The sequence below is a fragment of the Oncorhynchus mykiss genome, chromosome 5, assembly GCF_013265735.2.
Source record: "Oncorhynchus mykiss isolate Arlee chromosome 5, USDA_OmykA_1.1, whole genome shotgun sequence".
NCBI classification, from domain to species: Eukaryota; Metazoa; Chordata; class Actinopteri; order Salmoniformes; family Salmonidae; genus Oncorhynchus; species Oncorhynchus mykiss.
In genome coordinates, this window is record NC_048569.1 from 27,608,069 (window position 1) to 27,632,112 (window position 24,044).

The 24,044-nt window shown below is 43.6% G+C and overlaps 2 protein-coding genes across 7 annotated transcripts in view; both read left to right on the plus strand.

The window, feature by feature from the left end:
* Positions 1–24,044, plus strand: part of LOC110523526 (RIMS-binding protein 2) — a 71,702-nt gene that overhangs the window by 22,464 nt on the left and 25,194 nt on the right. For 5 of the 6 annotated variants that reach the window (XM_036977171.1, XM_036977167.1, XM_036977174.1 and 2 more), the window contains exons 2-3: positions 18,493–18,582; positions 23,161–23,283. The gene's annotated coding sequence lies outside the window, so the exon portion shown is untranslated. Of the gene's footprint in view, positions 1–18,492; positions 18,583–21,691; positions 21,775–23,160; positions 23,284–24,044 lie in introns of all 6 variants that reach the window. The other variant, XM_036977169.1, reaches the window with a different exon arrangement.
* Positions 3,689–5,746, plus strand: LOC118964580 (piggyBac transposable element-derived protein 4-like). Its single transcript, XM_036977175.1, has 2 exons — positions 3,689–4,447; positions 4,580–5,746. The coding sequence occupies exon 2, from the start codon at positions 5,009–5,011 to the stop codon at positions 5,411–5,413; it is 405 nt and encodes a 134-aa protein (XP_036833070.1). The 5' UTR covers positions 3,689–4,447; positions 4,580–5,008; the 3' UTR covers positions 5,414–5,746.

Here is a 24,044-nt window from a genome sequence, read left to right on the forward strand (position 1 = left end):
GTCTGAGTTCCTGACCGCTCTGGAGCAGGTTTTCATCAAGGATCTCTCTGTACTTTGCTCTGTTCATGTTTCCCTTAATTCTGACTAGTCTCCCAGTCCCTGCCGCTGAAAAACATCCCCACAGTATGATGGTGCCAGGTTTCCTCCAGAAGTGACTCTTGGCATTCAAGACAAAGATTTCAATCTTGGATTCATCAGACCAGAGAATCTTGTTTCTCATGGTCTGAGAGTCCTTTATGTGCTTTTTGGCAAACTCCAAGTGGGCTGTCATGTGCTTTTTTACTGAGGAGTGGCTTCCGTCTGGCCATTGCACCATAAATGCCTGATTGGTGGAGTGCTGCAGAGACTGTTGTCCTTCTTGAAGGTTCTCCCATCTACACAGAGGAACTCTGGAGCTCTGTCAGTGACCATCAGGTTATTGGTCACCTTCCTGACCAAGGCCCTTCTCCCCTGCATGCTCAGTTTGGCCAGGCGGCCAGCTATAGGAAGAATGGTTCTAAACTTCTTATTTTTAAGAATGATGGAGGCCACTGTGTTCTTGGGGAACTTCAATGCTGCAGACATTTGTTGATACCCTTCCCCGGATCTGTGCCTCGACACAATCCTGTCTCGGAGCTCTACGGAAAATTCCTTCTGTCTCATGGATTGGTTTTTGCTCTGACATGCACTGTCAACTGTGGGACCTTAAATTGACAGGTGTGTTCCTTTCCAAATAATGTCCAATCAATTGAATTTACCACAGGTGGACTCTGATCAAGTTGTAGAAACAAGGATGATCAATGGAAACAGGATGTAACTGCTCTCTGTTTTCAAGTCTCATAGCAAAGGTTCTGAATACTTTAGAAACTGACAACGCAACAACGCAACAAATGCATTGATCATCTCAGCAAGGTTTTACCCGTGGTCATGGTGCTGGGGGTAAGTGCAACTAAATGTAGCTGAGATATAGAGTAGTTGAAATAAACATCTACATTTTGAAAGTATTTTTTTCAATATTTTATTAATGAAAGCATAAGATGTTGATGAACAAATACTGTGCAGTATATGCTTTATCCAACATTTTGCGGTTGCATGAGGTTTGGAGTTAGACATTTAAAACTTAAGGGTATTTAACATCGAATAAATTGCAAGTTGGCAGCATTTTTCACACCTAACCGAGCTATTAGGCTGTCCTATTAGATTTGTTTTATTCAATTCAGTGTGGTATGAGAACTGTAGCTCCTATCTGCAAAATAAGGGTTTATTTTACACAACGTTTTCACAAACAGCAATCATCTTACAAGGTAAGCTTCGATGTGGTCTGTGTTTGAGCTATAGCTACACTGGGGGTATGAAATTAATCTTTTAATCCCTATCAGTACCAACCCCCTCTCCTTCATTGCCTGGGCACAGTGAGATTCGACTCGTACTCCGGACTGCGGCCGGGTGCCAGGGGTTCTTACTCCAGATGGACTTATACCTGACAACCATTCATCCGGCTCCTTCGGGAGGTGAGAGCGTGAACGCCCTCGTCTCCTGCCTCTCAGGTAATGCCATGGATTGGGCCAACGCGGTATGGAACGATCCTGACTCGGTGAGGTCCACTTCCCAGAGTTCACCCGCCGCTTTCGGGCCGTGTTCGATCACCCACCTGAGGGCCGAGCAGCGGGTGAACGGCTGTTCCATCTGAGGCAGGAGAAGAGGAGTGCTCAGGACTTTGCTCTAGAGTTCCGGACTTTGGCTGCTGGCGCGGGATGGAAAAACATGGACCTGATCGATCACTATAGGTGCAGTTTGGACGAGGACGTCCATAGGGAGCTGGCCTGTAGAAACACCAGCCTCTCCTTGGACCAGCTGATCAACATGTCCATTCGGTTGGACAACTTGCTGGTGACCCGCGGACGTCCAGAATGGGTTCTGTCAGTTCCATCCCCCAGCTCCTCTACTCCAACACCCATGGAGCTAGGAGGTGCTGCAGCGAGGGCGACCGGAGGAGGGGGCCTTTCCTGTGCCAGCTGTGGTCGCAGAGGGCACACTGAGCACTGCTAGGACACCTCAGGTGAGTCGGCACCAGGCTCACCCAGAGCCCCCTGTTGGTCACATGTATGTATTGATTGTTTTTCCTGAATTTGTCCCTCTTTCCCGGCATAAGGCGCTAGTAGATTCAGGCGTGGCGGGGAATTGTAATGACTGCGGTGTAGCGCATAGGTTAGGGATCCCCCATGTTCAGTTTAACAAACCCTGACTATAGGGGTCTAAATTCCATCACGGCGGGGTATAGTTACCCGCTACCTCTCATTGCCACGGCGATTGAGTCATTTCACGGAGCACGCTTTTTCACAAAACTGGATCTCAGGAGTGCATATAACTTGGTGCGTATCCGGAAGGAGATGAGTGGAAGACAGCGTTTAGTACCACATCCGGCCATTATGAGTACCTCGTCATGTCATACGGGTTGAAGAATGCTCCAGCAGTCTTCCAATATTTTGTTGACGAGATTCTTGTTCTTCAACCAGGCCGTTTCCTTCCTTGGGTATTGCATTTCCACATCGGGGTTGGCGATGGAGTGTGACCACATTGCAGCTGTGCGTAATTGGCTGACTCCAACCAGGGTAAAGGAGGTGCAGCGGTTCTTAGGGTTTTCCAATTACTACCAGAGGTTTATCTGGGGTTTTGGGCAGGTGGCTGCTCCCATTACGTCACTGCTGAAGTGGGGGCCTGAAGTGGGGGCCCGTCTGGGGTGTTCGGCTTAGGCGGACAGGGCTTTTGGTCGCCTGAAGGCTCTTTTCACCTCGACTCCCGTGCTGGCGCATCCGAACCCCTGTAGTGGAAATTTCCTGTATTTACCAAATCATGAGAGCAAACCACACAAGTCAGAGTTATCATAAAGTCCATCTTTAATTATATGAGCTCCATCACAACCCTGTGCCTCTCAGATCAATTCAGTGTCTATCAATGGGCTCAACACCATTTTCTCATCTGGGCTGACCACCGTAATCTAGAGTACATTCGGGCAGCGAGGAGACTGAACCCTCGTCAGGCAAGGTGGGCCATGTTTTTCACCCAATTTAGGTTCACCATCTCCTATAGACCAGGCTCCCAGAACACTAAGACAGACGCACTGTCCCGACTATATGATACGGCGGAGTGGGCCATCGATCCTGCGCCCATCCTCCTTGTCTGGTGGCACCTGTGAGGTGGGAGGTGGACGCAGACATCGAGCGAGCATCGCGTGACATTGAGCGAGCATCGCGTGTTGAGCCTACTCCACCACAGTGTCCAGCTGGACGGGTGTACATTCCACTCGAGGTTAGAGACAGGCTGATTTGGTGGGCACACGTCCCCCTCCTCTGGTCACCCGGGGATTGGTAGGACGGTGTGATGTCTTAGTGGGAAGTACTGGTGGTCCACTTTACCCAAGGACGTGAGGGTTTATGTGGCCACCTGCTCGGTGTGCGCTCAGTGCAAGGCTCCTAGGCACCTGCCCATAGAGAAGTTACAACCCATTCCCATTCCACAGCGGCCTTGGTCACACCTGTCGGTTGACTTCCTGACCGATCTGCCACCGTCACAGGGCAACACCGCGATCCTGGTCGTTGTGGATCGGTTTTCTAAGTCCTGTCGTCTCCTCCCTTTGCCCGGTCTCCCTACAGCCCTACAGACTGCGGAGGCCCTGTTTACTCACGTCTTCCGGCACTACGGGGTGCCTGAGGACATTGTTTCTGATCGGGGTCCCCAGTTCACGTCCAGGGTGTGGAAGGCGTTCATGGAACGTTTGGGGGTCTCGGTCAGAGTAATGGGCAGGTGGAGAGAGTGAACCAGGATGTGGGTAAGTTTCTGCGGTTGTATTGCGTGGTTAAAAAAACGAGTTTTAAAACGTTTCCAACCTTAGTGTATGTAAACATTCCCGACTTCAACTGTATATACATACATACTGCATATATACACATACCTACATACATACATACATACATACATACATACATACATACATACATACATACATACATACCATATACAGACTCATAAATACAGAAAAAAAAGAAACAGAAGTCACTTGAACCCAGTCTGACAAAGGGAAGATTCATATGATAGACAAGCATATACACCATCTATATACACACACCATTATCCATATAGAAGCTAAATATTTGCCCTTTTTCTTTTATTCCAGGCTTCATGTAAATATTTCTCAAACGGAAATACATAATGGACAAAAAACAAAAAAACAGTTGTCTCTGGGATGCAGTGTGGAATGGTGATTTTCTGTGCCACGATAGCACTGAAAGTCTTGCACACTTTCTCAAGAATGCTATGGTTTGATAACCGTGAGTGAAGACCTGCAAGATATGTGAGAGACAAACTGGCGGCCATAAGAGAGGTCTGGGGAAATGGGTGGAGCGTCTGCCATACCTCTACAACGCTGGAACTGAAGTAACAGTGGATGAGCAACTGGTTCCATTCAGAGGTACATTTTTATTTTCATATCTGTAATGTAAGTGATTTTGACTGTTAATTTTATTTATTTATATCAGTGATTTATGTGATTGTTTTCTATGACACTGATGCTAATTACTGATAGTAATCTCTTTGTCAAAAGGTCGCTATCCTTTCCGGCAGTATATGCTCAGCAAGCCAGCAAAGTATGGCATCAAGATATGGGTGGCCTGTGACGCACAATCCAGCTACGCTTAGAAGATGCAAGTCTACACAGGGAAACCGACCAGTGGAGGTCCGGAGAAGAACCAGGGATGCGATTTTTGCTTGATGTGAGAGATAGACTGAGGGGGCACAATGTCACATGTGACAATTTCTTCACCTCTTATGAACTCAGCCAGCAGCTCCTGAAGAGGAAGATCACAATGGTTGGCACAGTTAGAAAGAACACGCCTGAGCTCCCCCTGCACTCCTCGCACCAAGGGGGAGAGAGGCCTTCTCATCAAAGTTTGCCTTCACCCCTACCACCACTCTAGTTTCTTACCTCCCAAAGAGGAACAAGGATGTGGTCCTCCTGAGCACACTGCACAAAATGGCTGAGACCAGTGATAGTGAGGACAGGAAACCAGCCATCATCCTGGACTACAACCACAACAAAGGAGGCATGGACAACCTGGACAAGGTGATTGGAACTTACAGCTACAGGAGGATTAGTGCCCGCTGGCCCCTGGTCATCTTCCATAACATCATTGATGTGTCCTCATACAATGCCTTCATGATATGGAACAAGATCAACCCTACCTGGATGCCTGATAAGCGGAACAAGAGGAGGGTGTTCCCTGGGCAGCTGGGAAAGGCACTTGTAACCCCACACATTCAAAGAAGGGAGCACCTCCCCTGCACAGCAGCCTCTGCAGCGCTTGTGAAAGCTGTACAGGGGGCTGAATCTTGTCCTGATCCACCTGAGGCTGCAGCTGGGGCAGGCAAGAGGAGGTGATGCCAATTCTGCCCAAATACTATGTGCTTCACATATGAGAAATACATCTTCAAAGTCATGCACACACACTTGCATATTGTCCTACATGTGCTAATTAGAGTTGATTGATTTATGTTCTTCACATTTTTTTTATATCAGTTATCTTATGTTATTCTTATTTATTGTTGTTGTTTATAGACCTTGTGGGTAGGGGCAATGGTTAAAAAAAATGGGAGAAGACTAGTATTTTGTAGTTAAATTCCTCGTTGTACAGTATGTAAGAATATATCACTATGTTGCCAAAAATGTTCAAGACTGATATAGTTTCCCTTCAATAAAATGCATTTAAAACTACTTTCTGCATATTTCTGCTACTTTCTTAGGCTATACAAGTGCTATCTCTTGCTAAAAAAAAGTATGTTTACACTGATGTAGTACCTTCAGCAATAATAATAATAATAATAGTAAAGAAAACAATAATGACAGGTGTGTTGTAATAAAAACGAGTGGTGTCCACTGATTAAATGCAGTCTTTCTGCATTGTGAAGAGGGAAAACCCACATCTTTACAAAGTTTGATGAATGACAGGTTGTTTCTTCATGCAAAATAGATTTGGGGTTTAAAATTCAATTTAGCTGCTTGAAAATGGGTCATTTTTTACCCTCGGGCAAGGGGAGAATTCAGAATGTTAAGATTACATAAGGGTTCAATTAGATTTACTGGTTCATTTTTCATTAGGTTACAATGATCCACGCCTTCTGGGAATGTTAAAAAGTAAAAATGTTATGGGTGGAGTTAGATATATGGCTATCAGAAGTATTAAAATAATCCAATGTCAGCCTTTAAATGTTTAAGTGCGTGTGGGCGATGGAGAGAAACAAAATGGTGCAGTTTGAGGCAATGTGGCAGAGAGCAGGCGCTGGAGATATGGGTGTGAGCAGGTTGTTCTGGACAGGTGTGATATAGTTGTTGTTTCTATGTGTATGTTTTGTATTGTCTAAAAATATCATATCAATTCTTACAAAAAAAATATGAAAAATTAAAAGCTTGCAACACACATCTTATAATTCATTATGAATAGGATTTATTAGATTTTCTTAATTTACATTATTCACTGTGACCACAATGTCACAAATAATTGAGCACAAACAATATGATCAGATTAATTTAGTCAAAACAGTCCAAACATTTCTTTATAAACCTTTCTAGTGCAGGGGTTCCGCTATATAAACACCTCAACAACATTCTGCTGAAAAGGCAGTGCGCGAAATTCTAAAATATTTCTTACAAATATGTAACTTTCACACATTAACAAGTCCAATACAGCAAATGAAAGATAAACATCTTGTTAATCGACCCATCGTGTCCAATTTAAAAAATGCCTTACAGCTAAAGCACAACATATGATTAGATTAGATCATAGCCAAGTCGAAAAAACACAGCCATTTTTCCAGCCAAGTCACAAAAAGCTGAAATATAGATCAAATGAATCACTAACCTTTGATGATCTTCATCAGATGACACTCATAGGACATCATGTTACAAAATACATGTATGTTTTGTTCGATAATGTGCATATTTATATCCAAAAATCTCAGTTTACATTGGCGCCTTACGTGCAGTAATGTTTTGACTCCAAAACATCCGGTGATTTTGCAGAAATACTCATAATAAACATTGATAAAAGATACAAGTGTTATTCACAGAATTAAAGATAGACTTCTCCTTAATGCAACGCTGTGTCAGATTTCAAAAAAACTTTACAGAAAAAGCATAATCTGAGAACGGCGCTCAGAACCCAAAACAGCCAGAGGAACATCAGCCATTTTGGAATCAACAAAGTTTGAAATAACACCATAAATATTCACTTACCTTTGATGATCTTCATCAGAAGGCACTCCCAGGAATCCCAGGTCGACAATAAATGACTGATTTGTTCCATAAAGTTCCATCATTTATGTCCAAATAGCCACTTGTTGTTAGCATGTTCAGCCCAGTAATCCATCTTCATGAGGCGCGAGCATTTCGTCCAGACAAAAACTCGAAAAGTTCCATTACATTCCTTTAGAAACATGCCAAACGATGTATGGAATCAATCTTTGGGATGTTTTTAAACATAAAACATCAATAATGTTCCAACCGGAGAATTCCTATGTCTTCAGAAAAGCACTGGAACGAGAAATAACTCTGTCGGTTGGATTTTTCTCAGGTTTTCGCCTGCCATATGAGTTTTGTTATACTCACAGACATCATTCAAACAGTTTTAGAAACTTCAGAGTGTTTTCTAACCAATACTAATAATAATATGCATATATTAGCATCTGGGGCAGAGTAGGAGGTAGTTCACTCTGGGCACGCTATTCATCCAAAAGTGAAAATGCTGCCCCCATCCTAAAAAGGTTAAAGACATTCAGAAAGTGGGTACTTATTTATTTTGATCCTGTCACACCCTGATCTGTTTCACCTGCCTTTGTGCTTGTCTCCACCCTCCTCCAGGTGTTGACCATTGTCCCCATTTTCCCCAGTGTATTTATACCTGAGTTCTCTATTTGTCTGTTGCCAGTTCGTATTGTTTGTCAAGCCTACCTGTGGTTTTCCCCTTGCTCATGTCTTTTCTAGTTCCTGTTTTCTAGTTTTCCTGGTTTTGACCATTCTGCCTGCCTTGACCCTAAACCTGCCTGTCGTTCTGTACCTTGTCACACCACCCTGGATTATTGACATCTGCCTGCCCTGACCCCGAGACTGCCTGCCATTCTGTACCTTATGGACTCTGATATGGATTACTGACCTCTGCCTGCCCTAGACCTGTCGTTTTGCCTGCCCTCTGTTCTAGTAATACACATTTGTTACTTCGACACTCTCTGCATCTGGTTCTTCTCCTGAAACGTGATAGATCCAATTCCAAGAATGAGTGAGTCACTCAGCTTTATGCTGCAAAATCCTCGCTGGACTCGCTTTCATTCCATTTCTTCTTCACATCAGCAAAGAAGGACTCTGTGTTTCAGAAACTCACTTCACATAGAGGGGCTATCACACTTTCACACTGTGGCAAATAAAGCCAATATGTTATTTAGAATAACTTATTTCTGTTTTTAGAGGGAGAAAAACTAAAAGCCCACTGTGCCTATTTTTCGAAAATCGGCAGTACGCATATCAAGTGTAAAATTGGCCATTGAATTTACCCAAGTTCTCTCTCCACTCTTTTTTTGCCTGATGCAGGACTCTAGTACCAAAGAAGAGAGACTCTTAGACTGAAAACACCTCCATTAATTTACAAAAAGATAGTACATTTGTGCCACAGTTTAGACTACCGATAGATCAGTGTTCTACCTCCCCCTTATGATAGTGTGGTGCAATGACAGAATTATGTAATTTTAAACAATCTGCCACCATCCATCGCAAATGGTTGCGGCGTAAGCTTTAAACTTCTAAAGGAAGAAACACTGTAGGAAAATGTTTTATTTAATATATTTTAGAATAAGGCTGTAACCTAACAAAATGTGGAAAAAGAGAAGGGGTCTTAATACTTTCCGAATGCACTGTATGAATCCTTATTTCGACAGCAAACCCACCCACTGGTCTGTGTGGCCAAAGAGCACTATTTTCATGTTATCTGACCATAGCACTGGTTCCAATCCAAGTGCCAATGCAGTTAAGCAAACTCCAGGCGCTTATATTTGTTGGATGACATATATATCTCTTTGGCCACGCACACCAGTGGTGGGTTTGGTGTTGAAAGAAGGATGCCTAGTCAAAGCAGTGATGTTACCCTGAAAGGCTGAAGGGACAATTAAATGTTTTATTTGTCAATACTCTCTCTGCATTGTGTGGCTGTAGGTAAGGGGAAGAGCTGTCGAAGCAACCACCTGGTGAAAAGCACAGAGAGCGTGAGAGAGAGTGGGGGAGAGAAGGAGAACAGAGGTTGGGATGATGATGGAGGAAATCAGCCAGAGCTGTCAGTGTCAATTAGTCACTGGAAGTGTTGAGGGCTCTCTCTCTCCTGGTCTGTCCACCCTCGACCAGGCAGGCTGGGACACAAATATGGATTTCAGTGTTGTATATATCTCTACAGCTGTGCACCGGTCCTTACTGAAAATCTATGCTTTTCAGTTCCACTTGCAGATTTTTGTAACCATATGTGTCTTAATTTGTTAACCCTTTGTGGGGTGAGTTTTACAGAATTTTGTCAGCGTTCTATTTTTGGAATTTCACAGCAAGTTTGAAGTATCCATAGAATGTTCAATAAATAACAGGATGCAATCTGTACACTTCAAAGGGTTAAATAAGCAATCCATCTCCTCACGAGGCTAGGAATAGAGGGTTGTCTTATAGCTAGCATTACCAATGTGAATAGTTGACTCACAGGTGGAGGAGGAGATGTCACTGCTTGCCAGTGTACCCATGCCTCTCTGTCTCGTGCTCTCTCTCTCTCTCTCTATATATATATATATATATCTATATATATATATATATATATACAGTGCCTTGCGAAAGTATTCGGCCCCCTTGAACTTTGCGACCTTTTGCCACATTTCAGGCTTCAAACATAAAGATATAAAACTGTATTTTTTTGTGAAGAATCAACAACAAGTGGGACACAATCATGAAGTGGAACGACATTTATTGGATATTTCAAACTTTTTTAACAATTCAAAAACTGAAAAATTGGGCGTGCAAAATTATTCAGCCCCTTTACTTTCAGTGCAGCAAACTCTCTCCAGAAGTTCAGTGAGGATCTCTGAATGATCCAATGTTGACCTAAATTACTAATGATGATAAATACAATCCACCTGTGTGTAATCAAGTCAGTTTTTGATTTGTTAAAAAAGTTTGAAATATCCAATAAATGTCGTTCCACTTCATGATTGTGTCCCACTTGTTGTTGATTCTTAACAAAAAAATACAGTTTTATATCTTTATGTTTGAAGCCTGAAATGTGGCAAAAGGTCGCAAAGTTCAAGGGGGCCAAATACTTTCGCAAGGCACTGTATGTATATGTATAAATATATATACATATATATACACAGTTGAAGTCGGAAGTTTACATGCATCTTAGCCAAATACATTTAGACTCAGTTTTTCCTAGTAAAAATTCCCTGTCTTTCGTCAGTTAGGATCACCACTTGATTTTAAAGACTGTGAAATGCCAGAATAATAGTAGAGAGAATGAATTATTTCAGTTTTTATTTTATTTATTTCATCACATTCCCAGTGGGTCAGAAGTTTACATACACTCAATTAGTATTTGTTAGCGTTGCCTTTAAATTGTTTAACCTGGGTCAAATGTTTCGGGTAGCATTCCACAAGATTCCCACAATAAGTTGGGTGAATTTTGGCCCTTTCCTCCTGACAGAGCTGGTGTAACTGAGTCAGGTTTTTTTGCTACAACTTTGGAAGTATGCTTGGGGTCATTGTCCATTTGGAAGATCCATTTGCAACCAAGCTTTAACTTCTTGACTGATGTCTTGAGGTGTTGCTTTAATCTATTTCGTAAAGTGCACCCGTCCCTCCTGCAGCAAAGCACCCCCACAACATGATGCTGCCACCCCCGTGCTTCACGGTTGGGATGGTGTTCTTTGGCTTGCAAGCCTCCCCCTTTTCCCTCCAAAGATAATGATGGTCATTATGGCCAAGCAGTTCTATTTTTGTTTTATCAGACCAGAGGACATTTCTCCAAAAAGTACGATCTTTGTCCCCATGTGCAGTTGCAAACCGTAGTCTGGATGTTTAATGGTGGTTTTGGAGCAGTGGCTTCTTCCTTGCTGAGTGGCCTTTGTCAAGTAATTAGTGAATTAGTGTTCATAAATTCCAATTATATTTATCTGTCTGATACCCAGAGGTTGTAAAGTTCTGGTCTTAAATAAAACAGACAGAATTCCCAGCTCACAATTGATCAGATCCCAATTTATTTGCGAGAGCTCTCAAGTTTTCACAAATACATTCCTTCTTATACCATCCTAAACTACGCACATACATACACACCAACATGGATTTTCTCATGAGTCTAACCACAGTTTATAACCCTTCAGCTGACAGTTCCAGGCTCCCCCAGACACTATAACTCTGGAGGAGCTCTCCCTGTCCTCTCTTATCTCCACATACATTCCTTTCTTCCTAGGTACATGCCATGTAACCCCTTCCTAATGAACAAACATGATTTAATACTACAAGAAAGACAGGGTAGAATTCTTGCCAGTTATAGTGCAGTATACCTAATTTAGTCATTATTGATAAAAAAAATCCCATAATACCTTTCAGGTTATGTCGATATACAGTGCCTTGCGAAAGTATTCGGCCCCCTTGAACTTTGCGACCTTTTGCCACATTTCAGGCTTCAAACATAAAGATATAAAACTGTATTTTTTTGTGAAGAATCAACAACGAGTGGGACACAATCATGAAGTGGAACGACATTTATTGGATATTTCAAACTTTTTTAACAAATCAAAAACTGAAAAATTGGGCGTGCAAAATTATTCAGCCCCCTTAAGTTAATACTTTGTAGCGCCACCTTTTGCTGCGATTACAGCTGTAAGTCGCTTGGGGTATGTCTCTATCAGTTTTGCACATCGAGAGACTGACATTTTTTCCCATTCCTCCTTGCAAAACAGCTCGAGCTCAGTGAGGTTGGATGGAGAGCATTTGTGAACAGCAGTTTTCAGTTCTTTCCACAGATTCTCGATTGGATTCAGGTTTGGACTTTGACTTGGCCATTCTAACACCTGGATATGTTTATTTTTGAACCATTCCATTGTAGATTTTGCTTTATGTTTTGGGTCATTGTCTTGTTGGAAGACAAATCTCCGTCCCAGTCTCAGGTCTTTTGCAGACTCCATCAGGTTCTCTTCCAGAATGGTCCTGTATTTGTCTCCATCCATCTTCCCATCAATTTTAACCATCTTCCCTGTCCCTGCTGAAGAAAAGCAGGCCCAAACCATGATGCTGCCACCACCATGTTTGACAGTGGAGATGGTGTGTTCAGCTGTGTTGCTTTTACGCCAAACATAACGTTTTGCATTGTTGCCAAAAAGTTCAATTTTGGTTTCATCTGACCAGAGCACCTTCTTCCACATGTTTGGTGTGTCTCCCAGGTGGCTTGTGGCAAACTTTAAACAACACTTTTTATGAATATCTTTAAGAAATGGCTTTCTTCTTGCCACTCTTCCATAAAGGCCAGATTTGTGCAATATACGACTGATTGTTGTCCTATGGACAGAGTCTCCCACCTCAGCTGTAGATCTCTGCAGTTCATCCAGAGTGATCATGGGCCTCTTGGCTGCATCTCTGATCAGTCTTCTCCTTGTATGAGCTGAAAGTTTAGAGGGAAGGCCAGGTCTTGGTAGATTTGCAGTGGTCTGATACTCCTTCCATTTCAATATTATCACTTGCACAGTGCTCCTTGGGATGTTTAAAGCTTGGGAAATCTTTTTGTATCCAAATCCGGCTTTAAACTTATTCACAACAGTATCTCGGACCTGCCTGGTGTGTTCCTTGTTCTTCATGATGCTCTCTGCGCTTTTGACGGCCCTCTGAGACTATCACAGTGCAGGTGCATTTATACGGAGACTTGATTACACACAGGTGGATTGTATTTATCATCATTAGTCATTTAGGTCAACATTGGATCATTCAGAGATCCTCACTGAACTTCTGGAGAGAGTTTGCTGCACTGAAAGTAAAGGGGCTGAATAATTTTGCACGCCCAATTGTTCAGTTTTTGATTTGTTAAAAAAGTTTGAAATATCCAATAAATGTCGTTCCACTTCATGATTGTGTCCCACTTGTTGTTGATTCTTCACAAAAAAATACAGTTTTATATCTTTATGTTTGAAGCCTGAAATGTGGCAAAAGGTCGCAAAGTTCAAGGGGGCCGAATACTTTCGCAAGGCACTGTAGGACAAGTTTTACTGTGAATATAGATACTTTTGTACCTGTTTCCCCAGCATCTTCACAAGGTCTTTTGCTGTTGTTCTGGGATTGATTTGCACTTTTCGCACCAAAGTACATTCATCTCTAGGAGACAGAACGTGTCTCCTTCCTGAGCGGTGTGACAGCTGCGTGGTCCCATAGTTTTTATACTTGTGTACTATTGTTTGTACAGATGAACGTGGTACCTTCAGGTATTTGGAAATTGCTCCCAAGGATGAACCAGACTTGTTGAGGTCCACAATTATTTTCTGAGGTCTTGGCTGATTTCTTTTGATTTTTCCATGATGTCAAGCAAAGAGGCACTGAGTTTGAAGGTAGGCCTTGAAATACATCCACAGGTACACCTCCAATTGACTCAAATAATGTCAATTAGCCTATCAGAAGTTTCTAAAGCCACGACATAAACAATTGATGGAAAAATTACTTGTCATGCACAAAGTAGATGTCCTAACCGACTTGCCAAAACTATAGTTTGTTAACAAGAAATTTGTAGAGTGGTTGGAAAACGAGTTTTAATAATCTTAGGGATAAGATTTCCATTGAAATTGGAGGGAGCGAAATTCAAATAAATTATCGTAACATTAAACATTCATGAACATACAAGTATCGTATATCATTTAAAATCTTAAATTCATGTTAATCTAACTGCGTTGTCCGATTTACAATAGGCTTTATGGCGAAAGCATACCATGCGATTGTTTGAGGACGGCGCCCCAAATCAACATATTTTTCAACCAGCACAGGCTTCATAAAATCAAAAATAGCGATTAAATAAATCAAATCAAATCAAATGTATTTATATAGCCCTTCGTACATCAGCTGATATCTCAAAGTGCTGTACAGAAACCCAGCCTAAAACCCCAAACAGCAAGCAATGCAGGTGTAGAAGCACGGTGGCTAGGAAAAACTCCCTAGAAAGGCCAAAACCTAGGAAGAAACCTAGAGAGGAACCAGGCTATGTGGGGTGGCCAGTCCTCTTCTGGCTGTGCCGGGTGGAGATTATAACAGAACATGGCCAAGATGTTCAAATGTTCATAAATGACCAGCATGGTCGAATAGTAATAAGGCAGAACAGTTGAAACTGGAGCAGCAGCACGGTCAGGTGGACTGGGGACAGCAAGGTGTCATCATGTCAGGTAGTCCTGGGGCATGGTCCTAGGGCTCAGGTCAGTTGAAACTGGAGCAGCAGCACGGCCAGGTGGACTGTGGACAGCAAGGAGTCATCATGTCAGGTAGTCCTGGGGCATGGTCCTAGGGCTCAGGTCCTCTGAGAGAGAGAAAGAAAGAGAGAAGGAGAGAATTAGAGAACGCACACTTAGATTCACACAGGACACTGAATAGGACAGGAGAAGTACTCCAGATATAACAAACTGAACCTAGCCCCCCGACACATAAACTACTGCAGCATAAATACTGGAGGCTGAGACAGGAGGGGTCAGGAGACACTGTGGCCCCATCCGAGGACACCCCCGGACAGGGCCAGACAGGAAGGATATAACCCCACCCACTTTGCCAAAGCACAGCCCCCACACCACTAGAGGGATATCTTCAACCACCAACTTACCATCCTGAGACAAGGCTGAGTATAGCCCACAAAGACCTCCGCCACGGCACAACCCAAGGGGGGGGGGGAGGCGCCAACCCAGAGAGGATGACCACATCAGTGAATCAACCCACTCAGGTGACGCACCCCCTCCAGGGACGGCATGAGAGAGCCCCAGTAAGCCAGTGACTCAGCCCCTGTAATAGGGTTAGAGGCAAAGAATCCCAGTGGAAAGAGGGGAACCGGCCAGGCAGAGACCGCAAAGGGCGGTTCGTTGCTCCAGAGCCTTTCCGTTCACCTTCCCACTCCTGGGCCAGACTACACTCAATCATATGACCCACTGAAGAGATGAGTCTTCAGTAAAGACTTAAAGGTTGAGACCGAGTTTGCGTCTCTGACATGGGTAGGCAGACCGTTCCATAAAAATGGAGCTCTATAGGAGAAAGCCCTGCCTCCAGCTGTTTGCTTAGAAATTCTAGGGACAATTAGGAGGCCTGCGTCTTGTGACCGTAGCGTACGTGTAGGTATGTACGGCAGGACCAAATCAGAGAGATAGGTAGGAGCAAGCCCATGTAATGCTTTGTAGGTTAGCAGTAAAACCTCCTTGAAATCAGCCCTTGCTTTGACAGGAAGCCAGTGTAGAGAGGCTAGCACTGGAGTAATATGATCAAATTTTTTGGTTCTAGTCAGGATTCTAGCAGCTGTATTTAGCACTAACTGAAGTTTATTTAGTGCTTTATCCGGGTAGCCGGAAAGTAGAGCATTGCAGTAGTCTAACCTAGAAGTGACAAAAGCATGGATTAATTTTTCTGCATCATTTTTGGACAGAAAGTTTCTGATTTTTGCAATGTTACGTAGATGGAAAAAAGCTGTCCTTGAAATGGTCTTGATATGTTCTTCAAAAGAGAGATCAGGGTCCAGAGTAACGCCGAGGTCCTTCACAGTTTTATTTGAGACGACTGTACAACCATTAAGATTAATTGTCAGATTCAACAGAAGATCTCTTTGTTTCTTGGGACCTAGAACAAGCATATCTGTTTTGTCCGAGTTTAAAAGTAGAAAGTTTGCAGCCATCCACTTCCTTATGTCTGAAACACATGCTTCTAGCAAGGGCAATTTTGGGGCTTCACCATGTTTCATTGAAATGTACAGCTGTGTGTCATCCGCATAGCAGTGAAAGTTAACATTATGTTTTCGAATAACATCCCCAAGAGGTAAAATATATAGTGAAAACAATAGTGGTCCTAAAACGGAACCTTGAGGAACACCGAAATTTACAGTTGATTTGTCAGAGGACAAACCATTCACAGAGACAAACTGATATCTTTCCGACAGATAGGATCTAAACCAGGCCAGAACTTGTCCGTGTAGACCAATTTGGGTTTCCAATCTCTCCAAAAGAATGTGGTGATCGATGGTATCAAAAGCAGCACTAAGGTCTAGGAGCACGAGGACAGATGCAGAGCCTCGGTCCGATGCCATTAAAATGTAATTTACCACCTTCACAAGTGCCGTCTCAGTGCTATGATGGGGTCTAAAACCAGACTGAAGCATTTCGTATACATTGTTTGTCTTCAGGAAGGCAGTGAGTTGCTGCGCAACAGCCGTTTCTAAAATTTTTGAGAGGAATGGAAGAGTCAATATAGGCCGATAGTTTTTTATATTTTCTGGGTCAAGGTTTGGCTTTTTCAAGAGAGGCTTTATTACTGCCACTTTTAGTGAGTTTGGTACACATCCGGTGGATAGGGAGCCGTTTCACTTTCTTTTGAAGATCTTCCTCTGTTTGCAATCCTAAGGGTCCCAGCTACAACACTTCTCAAAAAACAAGCCTGAAAACTTGAATAAATACTGTTGACATCTAGTGGAAGCCATCGGAATTGCAATTTGGGAGACGGAATTACATAAGAAGAGAGAGCCTGGGACCTAAAAAAAAAAAATTATGTTTGGTTTTTCTTCCGATTTTCACCTGCCATATCAATTCTGTTATAGTCTCAGACATTAGTTTAACCGTTTTAGAAACTTCAAAGTATTTTCTGTCCAATGCTACCAATTATATGCATATCCTGGCTTCTGGTCCTGAGTAACAGGAAACTAGACCCTATTCCAAACAAGTTTTAATGACTCCAACCTAAGTGTATGTTAACTTCCGACTTCAACTGTATATATATTTCTATCACCCCCCCCCCCCCCCCTCACTCTCTTCTCTAGTCTCTCCCCCCTCAATTCTGTCTGTGTGTGACAAACAGTGGAGTTGACACAGAGTCCATGTTCAGTCCTCTCAGGGCTGAGGCATAAAGTGGATCTGGCACCTGAAGTGCACTAACATCAGGATTAGCCACGTAGGAGAGGTGTCTCCACAGCCAGTGGGTGGTACAGTACAGTAGATTACAATGTAGGGAGAGAGGAAGGGATGGGGAGAATGTGTTACACAATCAGATTAGGAATGCACCCCCCATACACACCGCTCTGTGCCGGCACCTTAACATCTACACATACACTCCGGCGCACACACACGCTTACGCACTCACATTGGCAGTCTATTGTTTATTGAGTCCCTCCATATGTGCAGACAATTTGATGATAGGGAGCCTGCTGAGCCTACAAATCCTCCATCCACCCTGGGTCTAGAGCTGGCATCCACCCTTACGGCACTCTGTCTCTTCGTCTCTCTCTCACTCTCTCTCTCTCTCTCTCTCTCTGTCTTCCTCTCTCTATCTCTCTCTCTCTCTCTCTCTCTCTCTCTCTCCTCTCTCTCGCTGTATCTCTGTTCAGGACTTAAGCCTGTTACATAATAGTATTAAAGCAGGAATCACTTCACACCTCCACTCTGTGAGATTTGGCATTATCCTCCCCAGATCTGGCAGAGGGAAGACCGCCTCTCAACTCCTTTGTGACAAATGGCACCCCATTCCCAATGTAGTGCACTAATTTTGACCAGGGCCATAGAGGCATTTGGGATGCACATATTGAGCAGAGTTGATCATCAACATGAGGTTGACTACACTATCATACGCTGATTAATCTCCTGGATCATTGGAGATCTCAAGGCGGCACTGTTAATGGTGTTGGCCTCACTAAATAGAGGGTGGCAACGTGCAGCTGTGTATTCTGCCTTCTAGATCAGTGGTTCTCAATCCTGGTCCCGGGGACACATTTTAGTTTTTTGCCCTAGCTCTACACACCTGATTCAAAACATCAAAGCCTGCTTTCTTGTCAGCGGTGTAGTGCTAGGACTAAAACAATAATGTGCAACCCCTTGGGTCTCCAGCACCAGGATTGAGAACCACAGTTGTAGATAACGGAGGGGTTTTGTGTACTGATGAACCACTTCGGCCCACACAAGGTACGACAACCTGCGATGAATTGTTTAACTACACATTTGCAGGTGGAGTTACTGTACAACGTGCATTGTAGCTCATTGCAGCCTATTGCTGTCCTGTACACACTATTATAATGCACCGATATCACCATTCAATGTACTGTCACATTGAGACTAATTATTATTAATTCCCCACCTCTTTCTGTCTATCTATCTATCTGTCTCTCTCTCTCTCTCTCTCTCTCTCTCTCTCTCTCTGTGTCTTTCTCCTGCATCTATTCTGCCCCCTTCCTCTCTTTCCCTCCACAGAAGACTCAGCCTTTGGATGCGTTGCAGGAGAAAAATCGCCTGATCCTTGAGTTGTCCACCAACAGCTTGAAGGCATCCAAATATGACCAGGTAGGTAAAAGGTAGTGTACTACTGTATAGAGAATAGGGTACCATTTGGGACCTAGCCTCAACCTCATCATATAGCTCAGCCCAGTACTGTGCTTATATCACTTGATCAATGGGCAGATATCATATTGGCCTAGCAGAGCCCCAGGGGTGTCTCTCACAGAGGAGGCTCTACATTACACTAACTAATGGAATCTGTGATCCATCTCTGATAGATCGATATCCACTGAAAGCCCCTTGCACAATTTCACTCTGTCTCCATAAGGAGATGATGCTTGTTGTGGTTAAGTGGAATTGTATACATTAGATGAGGAGTGTATTGTGTATCATGGATGCTGGGACATTTGTTAGATGTAACAGAATGTGCTAGACAGTGATAATAGACAGGCTACCATATGGACGTTGTAGAGTTTTGGAGTTGAAGTGCGTTCCCCATGGAGGTGGAGAGGCCATGCTCATAGCACATAGGCCAGTCATAATGTCATTGCCCACACTAAAGACTACTCTCTAAACACTGTTATCTGGGAAACAAAACCAAGACACCAAAATGACACAAACATCACAACATCACTTCCCAGCCTCTGTGTGTGTAAATCTATCTCAACCCTATCCAGCAGGCCCCCAGACGCAGACGGACGCGCGCACACACACACAAACACACACACAGACTGGGAGTGTGAGTGAGTGACTGTCTGTGGCAGGGGGGGCGGCTAGCGCTAATGGTGTCACTTTCACGGGGCCAGCTTTGACACGTGTCCAGAGAACAGAACAGCTTGGCACTTTGCTCCATCCTAATCCCCTATCCGGCTCCTCACGTATTCCACCCGCATGCCACGGCCAACAGAAAGGAGCCATCTGTCAGACTTTGAAATGAAATAGAGGGGGGGCAGAGTAGTGCCGTGCCCAGGTACCTGAGCCTGGGTTTGACGCTACTACCTGAGAGGACATGGTTAGCATTAGCATCAGAGTCAGTGCAGAAAGGAAGAGTTAGCGTAGCGCCGGGCGCTAGCCGAGGTGCTCACCTCTCACCCTCTGGGTGTGAATAAGATTGTGGAGACTCAGTAAATAACATGGGAGAGAGAAAGGCGCCTCTGTCTACCCCTCGCATCAGAGGGGCGATTTCTCAAAGCAGATGACGTAAGATCGATGGGAGATGCGAGCAGAGCGGCCTTCCAATATCAGAGAGGGCGGGAGGGGGCATATGAGTGAATGAGTGCTGAGAGGAATGTGCCAGGGCTGTCTGGTTGATGGGAGGGAAGGCGAGGGACTCGTTGCTGTGGGTGATTTAAGCCAATCAGTCGGGTGTTTGTCGTTATCATTTTCTCTTCATGGTCGATCCCCTCATGATCCCCAGATGAACATTAACTGACCCCTGTGTAGAGAAAGGATTGTATCACATCTAGGTGCAGTTGTCAGAATACTGGAATTATGGAGAGATATATAATAGATTCAATTTTATATCAGAACAGAGGATCTTGTCGCAATCTTTACCCACAACCCAAAATGATCATGGATTATTTCATTTGAGGGTATGGCTGAAAATATTTGTTTCAGAAAACAAGTACAACATTGTGAATAACTGGTGCGGTACGATTTCATGGGGTTCACAAGTTACCTTGAACGAGCTGATCCGAACGAGCTGATCCAATTATATCCAATTATATTAAATGTTATATTCCCCCCTGGGAAATATAACATTTACATAAGTATTCAGACCCTTTACTCAGTACTTTGTTGAAGCACCTTTGGCAGCGATTACAGCCTCGAGGCTTCTTGGGTATGACGCTACAAGCTTGGTCTATACGGATTTTTCCATTCTTCTCTACAGATCCTCTCAAGCTCTGTCAGGTTGGATGGGGAGCGTTGCTACACAGGTATTATCAGGTCTCTCCAGAGATGTTCGATTGGGTTCAAGTTCAGGCTCAGACTGGGCCACTCAAGGGCATTCAGACACGAAGCCACTCCAGCGTTGTCTTGGCTGTGTGCTTAGGGTCATTGTCGTGTTGGAAGGTGAACCTTCGCCCCAGTCTGAGTTCCTGAGCACTCTGGAGCAAGTTTTCATCAAGGATCTCTCTGTTCTTTGCACTGTTCATCTTTGCCTTTCCCAGTCCCTTCCGCAAAAAAACATCCCCACAGCATGATTCTGCCACCACCATGCTTCCCCGTAGGGATGGTGCCATGTTTCCTCCAGATGTGACTCTTGGCATTCAGGCCAAAGAGTTCAGTCTTGCTTCTCATGGTCTGTGAGTCTTTAGGAAAACTACAAGCGGAAGGTCATTTGCCATTTTACTAAGGATTGGCTTCCGTCTGGCCACTCTACCATAAAGGCCTGATTGGTGGAGTGCTGCAGAGACAGTTGTCCTTCTGGAAGGTTCTCCCATCTCCACAGAGGAACTCTGGAGCTCTATCAGAGTGACTATCAGGTTATTGGTCACCTCCCTGACCAAGGCCCTTGTCCCTCAATTGCTGAGTTTGGCTTGGTGGCCAGCTCTAGGAAGAGTCTTGGTGGTTCCCATCTTCTTCCATTTTTTTTTACCTTTATTTAACTAGGCAAGTCAGTTAAGAACATATTCCTATTTTCAATGACAGCCTAGGAACAGTGGGTTAACTGCCTTGTTCAGGGGCAGAACGACAGATGTTTATCTTGTCAGCTCTGGGATTTGATCCTGCAACCTTTCAGTTACTAGACCAAAGCTCTAACCACTACCTGCCACCCCAAATGTTAAGAAATGAAGATTGATGGAGGCCACTGTGCTCTTGGGGACCTTCAATTCTGCAGAAATGTTTTGGTACCCTTCCTCAGATCTGTGACTCGACCTTATACAGACAGGTGTGTGCCTTTCCAAATAATGTCAAATCAATTGAATTTACCACAGGTGGACTCTAATTTAGTTGTAGAAACATCTCAAGGATGAACAATGGAAACATAATGCATCTGAGCTCAATTTCAAGTCTCATAGCAAAGGGTCTGAATACCTACTACGTAAGTAAGATATTTCTGTTTTTTATTTTAAAAACATTTGCAAACATTTCTAAAAACATTTTTATCTTTGTCATTATGGGGTATTGTGTGTAGATTGCTGAGGAGTTTTTTTTATTCAATCAATTTCAGAATAAAGCTGTAATTTAACAAGATGTGGAAAAAGTCAAGGGGTCTGAATACTTTCTGAAGGCACTGTAAATGAAAAGGGACAGGTAAATTGATGGAAGAACAAAAAAATTGTTTTCTCTTCTCACTCACTCCATATACACTACACTACTACACTACAAAAGTATGTGGACACCTGCTTGTCGAACATATCATTCCAACATCTTGTTCATTAATATGGAGTTGGTCACACCTTTGCTGCTATAACAGTCTCCACTCTTCTGGGAAGGCGTTCCGCTAGATGTTGGAACATTGCTGCGGGGCTTGATTCCATTCAGCCGGAAGAGCATTAGTGAGGTCAGGCACTGATGTTGGGCGATTAGGCCCGGTTCGCAGTCGGTGTTAAAATTCATCCCAAAGGTGTTCAATGGGGTTGAGGTCAGGGCTCTGTGCAGGCCGGTCAAGTTATTCCACAGCAATCTTGACAAACCCTTTCTGTATGGACCTCGCGTTGTGCACAGGGGCATTGTCGTGCTGAAACAGGAAAGGAACTTGACTGGCCTGCACAGAGCCCTGCATGAGCCACAAAGTCGGAAGCACAGAATCATCGAAATCAAATCAAATTTTATTTGTCAGAAACACATGCTTAGCAGATGTTAATGCGAGTGTAGCAAAATGTTTGTTCTTCTAGTTCCAACAGTACAGTAATATCTAACATGTAAATTACATTTAGAATGTCATTGTATGCTGTAGCGTTGATATTTCCCTTCACTGGATCCAAGAAGCCTAGCCTGAACCATGAAAAACAGCTCCAGACCATTATTCCTATTCCACCAAACTTTACAGTTGGCACTAAGCATTAGGGCTGGTAGTGTTCTCCTGGCATCCACCAAACCCAGATATGTCCATCGGACTGCCAGCTGGTGAAGTGTGATTCATCACTCCAAAGAACGCGTTTCCACTGCTCCAGAGTCCTATGGCAGCGAGATTTACACCCCTCCAGCCGACGCTTGGCATTGCGCATGGTGATCTTAGGCTTTTGTGCACGGCTGCACGGCCATGCGAACCCATTTCATGAAGCTCTTGACGAACAGTTCCTGTGCTGAAGTTGCTTCCAGAGGCAGTTTGGAACTCGGTAGTGAGTGTTGTAACCAAGGTCATACGATGTTTACGAGCCGTTGTTGCTCCTAGACATTTCAGCATCACAATAACAGCACTTATAGTTGAGGGGCAGAAATCTTATGAACCGACTTGTTAGAAAGGTGGCATTCTATGACGGTGCCAAGATGATCGTCACTGAGCGCTTCAGTACGGGCCATTCTACTGCCAATGTTTTCCTAAGGAGATTTCATGGCTGTGTGCTCAGTCTTAAATAGCTGAATCCACTAATTTGAAGGGGTGTCCACATACTTTTGGCCCTGTAGTGTATATTCCTTCACCCTGACTCACTCTTGCCCTTACTTGATTTCTGTCTTTATTTTATTTTTCTCTAGGTAAGGTCAGACTATGAGCAGCTCGGACACACCTACAGTGCTGTGAGTTAGGAGAGAGACTTAGCCCAACAGGAGAGGAAACGGCTCCAAGGCAAACTGGAGAACCTCGAGCAGGTCCTCAAGGTGAGAATCCATCCGTCCGTCCATCCATCCATCAGTCCTAGCTCTCCTACATTCACTGCTACTGTTTTTTCAACTCAACAGTAAGCTCTGTCAGCCAATCATGAGATATGAATTAAACGTCAGAGATAGGGTACTATAAGACCTTTGCAATCTGATTGGGTTAGGTTAAGGTGAAGCTAGATCACTAGATCAATATTTTCTGGAAACCCGATTGGACAATTGCATATATCTACAAAGTCTATCCTATGAGTTATAGAATACATATTACTTCCCAATAAAAGTATGTGAGTTTTGTCATTTGTTTTGCAGGAAACTCTTTTTCATTAGACTCTTGTATGCCAATAGCAATCAGCAGCAGTCTCATAGCAGTGTGAAATATACTCTCATTGCAAATCACTGCTTCCCTCCATGCAATATTGATTGTCTGTTTGTAAGGCTATATTTGAGAGAAAAATGTACCCATCTGAGGAAATTGACTCCTGCTCCTAAAAAATAAAAGAAGTGTGTGTTACTTTCTCATTGCCTATTGATTTGGACGGATGTGGAGATTGCATGTTGGAGAATATTATGGAGAGAGATGAGGATGGAGAAAGCAGAGAAAGACTGAAAAGGGAGAAGGAAAAAAATATGAGTGAGAGATTTCCTGAAGTGGAGCACTCTCCTTCGTTTCCAGTGTGTTCAATGTTTCAGGGATAATAGTTTGTACTTTTTCACCATTGCATAACCATGTTACCAAGATTGTGCTATACCTCAGAATTTCA